The 4,857-nt window shown below is 54.2% G+C and overlaps 1 protein-coding gene across 1 annotated transcript in view; it reads right to left on the reverse strand.

The window, feature by feature from the left end:
- Positions 1-4,857, reverse strand: part of LOC103250526 (ryanodine receptor 1-like) — a gene marked incomplete at both ends in the record, with an annotated part of 51,050 nt that overhangs the window by 37,599 nt on the left and 8,594 nt on the right. Inside the window, 5 exons of the mRNA XM_021708073.1 lie at positions 1,847-2,085; positions 2,192-2,252; positions 2,879-2,928; positions 3,537-3,658; positions 3,752-3,819. Of these exons, the coding sequence (XP_021563748.1) occupies positions 1,847-2,085; positions 2,192-2,252; positions 2,879-2,928; positions 3,537-3,658; positions 3,752-3,819 (540 nt within the window). The remainder of the gene's footprint in view (positions 1-1,846; positions 2,086-2,191; positions 2,253-2,878; positions 2,929-3,536; positions 3,659-3,751; positions 3,820-4,857) is intronic.

Below are 4,857 nucleotides of genomic sequence, written 5' to 3' on the forward strand. Positions count from 1 at the left end.
GCTGGAGTGCAGTGGCACACTCATGGCCACCACAGCCTCAACCTGCTGGGCTCTGGCGATTCTTCTGCCTCAGCCTTCCAAGTAGCTGGAACTCTAGCCGCACGTGACCACGCCCAGATTATTTTATTTATTTATTTATTTATTTAAGGGACAAGGCCCCACCAAGTTGCCCAGGCTGGTCTCGAACCCCTGAACTCAGGCAATCCTCTTGCTTCGGCCTCTCAAAGTGCTGGGATTACAGGCTTGAGCCACCGCACCCAGTACCACCCCCTTTTTTTGTAGAAATAAGGTTTCACTATGTTGTCCAAGATGGTCTCGAACTCCTGGGCTCAAGTGATCCTCCCACCTTGGCCTCCCAAAGCACTGGGATGACAGGCACGAGCCACCATGCCTCACACAATAGACTAATTCCAAATAAACAGCAGCTCAGCCATGGCCCCACTATCCCCCAGTCCCTACAGCCCATCAGTGGACACTTCCCCGTGGTGGTGTCCCCTCACCATCTCCCCCAACTGCCACTTCCTCCAGTCTCTCTCTCATGGGGGCCCCACTGTCTGCAGCCCTCCCCCCCACCCCGAGGACCCTCCCCGGTTCCCTCTGGACACCTCTCTTCCACAGCCCACCCTCCAGCCTCTTGAGCCCTCCTCCCTTCTGCTCTCCCCCTGACTCCACACTGGTCCAGGCCCCATCTTAGGAGGCTCTTTTGAGCACTGTCCACACAATGTCACGTCACCCCTCAAGATGTCTCATCAACAAGGCCCTGTATGTTACATACCATATGCTTCATGTGATGAGATCCCAGGCTAGGTCACACACGGCAGGTTTATACAGTAGGAGAAACATGGCAGACACTGATAACTGACCCCAGGATCTGCGCTTATCTTCTTCGGGCTTTCTCCCTCTTTCCAGTAACAGACCCCAGCTTTCAGCCCAACCTATGACCTCCCAGAACAAAGGCTACGTTCTCTGCCTCCCTGCAGTGGCATGTGACCATGTGCTAAGGTCTGGCCAGTGGAATTTTAGCTGCAGTGATACTGAGGCTGTTCCTTTAATAGAATGGAAGTGCCCTCTGCACTTTTCTCTTCTCTTACAGGTTAGAGCCAGGATGGCAGGTGAGCCACCTTGGACCAACATATTTCATGGAAGGCAGAGCAATAAGACGGTGGGAATCTGGGCTTCGACATTATGGTCCCCTTACAGATCGACTGTTACATGAGAAAGAAAAAAATGTCCTAGGCCGGGCATGGTGGCTCATGCCTGTAATCCCAACTTTTTGGGAGGTGAGGCGGGAGGATTGCTAGAGCTCAGGAGCTCGAGACCAGCCTAAGGAACATAGTGAGACCGCATCTCTACAAAAATAAGAAAAATTAGCTAGGCATGGAGGCGTGTGGCTGTAGTCCCAGCTACGTAGGAGATTAAGGCAGAAGGATCGCCTGGACCCAGGAAGTTGAAGCTGTGGTGAGCCATGATCATGACACTGCACTGCAGCCTGGGTGACAGAGTGAGACTCCATCTCAAAAAAAGAAAGGCAGAGAAAGGGAAAGAAGGAGGGGAAGAGAGGGAAGAAGGGAGAGAAGGGAAGGAAGGAAGGAGAAGGAAGGGGAAGGGAGGGAAAGAAAGAAAGAAAAGGGAGAGAAACTTCCATCTTGGTGAGCTAGTGAGTGAAGTCTTCGGTCAGAGCTGCTAAACTCCTAACTACCTCGTCCTACCTGCCAGTAAACTGACCGCAGGCTCTGCTACAGCAAGAAGCCCGCACCCTCGTCCATCCGGGGACTCCCTCGGGCACCCAGGGATGGGTGGTGCTGGCCAGACAGACGCCCCCCCCCCCACCTTCAGGAGCCCTTACGGATGACGTCGTCTCCGAACTGGTGCTGGGCGATGTGCTGGAAGAGCGTGGTGAGCACTGGCAGCAGCGCCACGGTGGTGTAGGTGAGGTTCTGGCCCACGCCCTTCACCTGCGTGCGCGCCTGCGACACCTTGCCCAGCCGCAGGTTCTCCACCATCTTCTCGATGTCTTCCGAGGCGCTCTCGAAGAAGGAGCGGAGGCCAGCCTTCACGATCTCCGGGCCCGACTTCATCACCGTCCTGCAAGGGCAGCGGGGGAGCTCCAGCTCTAGAATCTGAGACTCTAGATTCCGGAGTCCAGGAGCCTGATGGGCGTGGGAGGCGGTGCCACCCCCCATAGCCCTACCTGGCATCCAGGGAGCGGGCCAGGATGTGAAGACAGTTGACCACAGCCGGGGCATCCGTCCCTGGGAGGGGAATACGGGCGGGGGGGAAGCTAGGGCCACAGGGACAGCGACCCCCTCTCCATCCGCCCCAGCCCTCTCTCCCTGAGCCCACCTCCTGATGAGGTCAGAATGCCACCCGCCCACCCCTGCCTGGACTCCCACAGCTCCCTGAACTTCCATCATCCCAGCCCAGACCCCCTCCTCTGCTTTTTTTTTTTTTTTTTTTAATTGTAGAGATGAGGTCTCACCAAGTTGCCCAGGCGGTTCTCGAACCCGCGGGCTCAGGCAATCCACTCACCTCAGCCTCCCAAAGGCGCGGGATTACAGGCTGAGCCACCGAGCCCGGCTGCCTCCTCTGCTTTTCCTCCACCCTGGCCCTGACCCCTCTGGGCTGTCCCTTTCTGGGGACGGTGTCCTTCCCCCCTGCTGGCCTGGGAGCTCCATGAGGACAGGCCTGGGATGTCTCAGTCACTGTCATGTCCCTGAGGCCACCCAGCCTATGTCCAGATCCAGAAGAGGAAAGAACACAATGAATGCTGTTCAAATTAAACAGGGCCTGGGAACTGTTTCTTGGGGGAGTGGGGTGGGAGGAGGCTTGGAGGGGAAGAGAGAGATGAGAGCGGAGTCTCGGCAGCCGAGCTACTTACCAAAGAGAGAGACTCGGTGGCGGACAAGAGCGGCAAGTTTGCAGAAGAGGCTGAAGAAGAGAAAGGGAGCAGAGGATGAAGGAACAGGGCGTGAGAAGGCCACAGACACAAGGGCAGCAGTGACCCGCTTAGAGGAGGCAGGGACAGAGGAGCTGGGACAGGGCAGAATGAGAGAGAAAAAATGGAGGCCGGGAGCGGTGGCTCCAGCCTGTAATCCCAGCACTTTTGGAGGCCAAGGTGAGAGGACTGCCTGAGTTCAGGGGTTCAAGACCAGCCTGGGCAACTTGGGAAGACCTCATCTCTACAATAACTCAAAAAATAAGCCAGGCGTGGTAGCGTGCGCCTGGGGTTCCGGCTACTTGGAAGGCTGAGGCGGAAGGGTCGCCGGAGCCCAGCGGGTCAAGGCTGTGGTGGCTGTGAGCGTGCCACTGCGCTCCAGCCTGGGGGAAAGAGTGAGACTCCGACTCAAAAGAAAAGAAAACGGAGACAGGAGAGATGAGGCAGGGGTGAGAGGTAGGCAAGCCAGCAAGTCACAGGCAATAGTGGGATGCAGGGGTGGGGGTACCTGGCACAGAGCCCCTGAGGGCAAAGGATGGGAGCAGGGAGCCAGGGTGACAACCCCGTGAGGCTGGGGCTGGGTCAGAGGTCACAGGCCCACCTGGTGATCATCTCCTTCTCCTTGTTGGAGGCGTGGCCACCGCTGCCCAGCACTTTGGCTGGTGTGGAGAGGAAGTAGAGGCAGTGGTTGGTGAAGTACTGATTGATCAAGGGAAGCAGGATCTGGAGGTGGAGGGGAAGGAAGGGGAGCTGGTGAGGGGTGGGGCAAGCCCACCCGGTCCCCAGCCCCTGCCAGCTTCAGAGCCCACCTCTCACCTTGGCGAAGAATTTAATCTCCTGTTCATGTGGGGACTTTTCCACACGTCCGCTGCTGACCACAGCCTCTGTAGGGGAGGGCAGAAAGGGGTCGTGGTGGGTTCAAGGCTGGGAACCCAGGAAATCCTGACAGGAGGAACCCTGGGGGCAGAGCTAGGGAATGATGGGAGATGATGGCTTGCTATGAAGTCACTCTGTTGGCTTTGAGATAAACCTTTCACTGGATCTCCCTAACTCCTTGATCAAACCCCTCCTGAAGCGGACCATGAGGACAACCTGGAATAGGATAAGGTGGTGGAACATGCCCCTCTTCACCCATCATAAGCCCTTATCTTTCTGAATGTCAGTACCTGGCACTGAATAAATCTGTAATAAATGAATGAATGAGCCAAATGAAATAAAAAGCCAATACAGAGAAACTAGAGTTAATTTCAAAATGCAAATCAATTTTAAACAATAATGGTGACTACAATAATAAATACTACTGACATAATAATACTGGCTCCAGTTATTAAACTCTCGCTCTACTCTCAGCCCTGGGAGAGAGACATGAGGTCCTTGCAACAGCCTCCTCCCACATGAGGCTCCATGTAGTTGATCGTCCTTCGCATTTTTCAGATGAGGAAACACAGGTGAAATTGATATGGAAACCTACTATTGTCTGCCCATATTGCCACAACCCTTAAAGAAAAGCATAACAAGCATTCAAGCAGGACTGCACTTACCTACATTCCTGAGAATTAGCAAAGAAGAGCATTTTTCCTTATCTCCTATACATCCCCCATTAAGTCACTTCAAAGAACCCTTAGCCCCCTGTCGACTGTGCTCATTCAACTGAGAAATGAATCCCTATTCATTCTCTTTATCTGTGGTCATAGACTTGAAAACATAGCACCCATGTAACCATAAGCCTTGTAATTTATATAACTTTTTGTGTGACATAACTACTAATTAACAAGATGTCATAGTGAATACTGTTTTACTTTGGTTTTTGTTTGTTTTTGTTTGTTTGTTTTTGAGTTGGAGTCTCACTCTGTCGCCCAGATTGGAGTGCAGTGGCCACTCCCAGCCACCGCAGTCTTGACCTGCTGGGCTCCGGCGATCCT

Source organism: Carlito syrichta, unplaced genomic scaffold (assembly GCF_000164805.1).
Source record: "Carlito syrichta isolate Samal-C Ts95f unplaced genomic scaffold, Tarsius_syrichta-2.0.1 Scaffold130553, whole genome shotgun sequence".
NCBI classification, from domain to species: domain Eukaryota; kingdom Metazoa; phylum Chordata; class Mammalia; order Primates; family Tarsiidae; genus Carlito; species Carlito syrichta.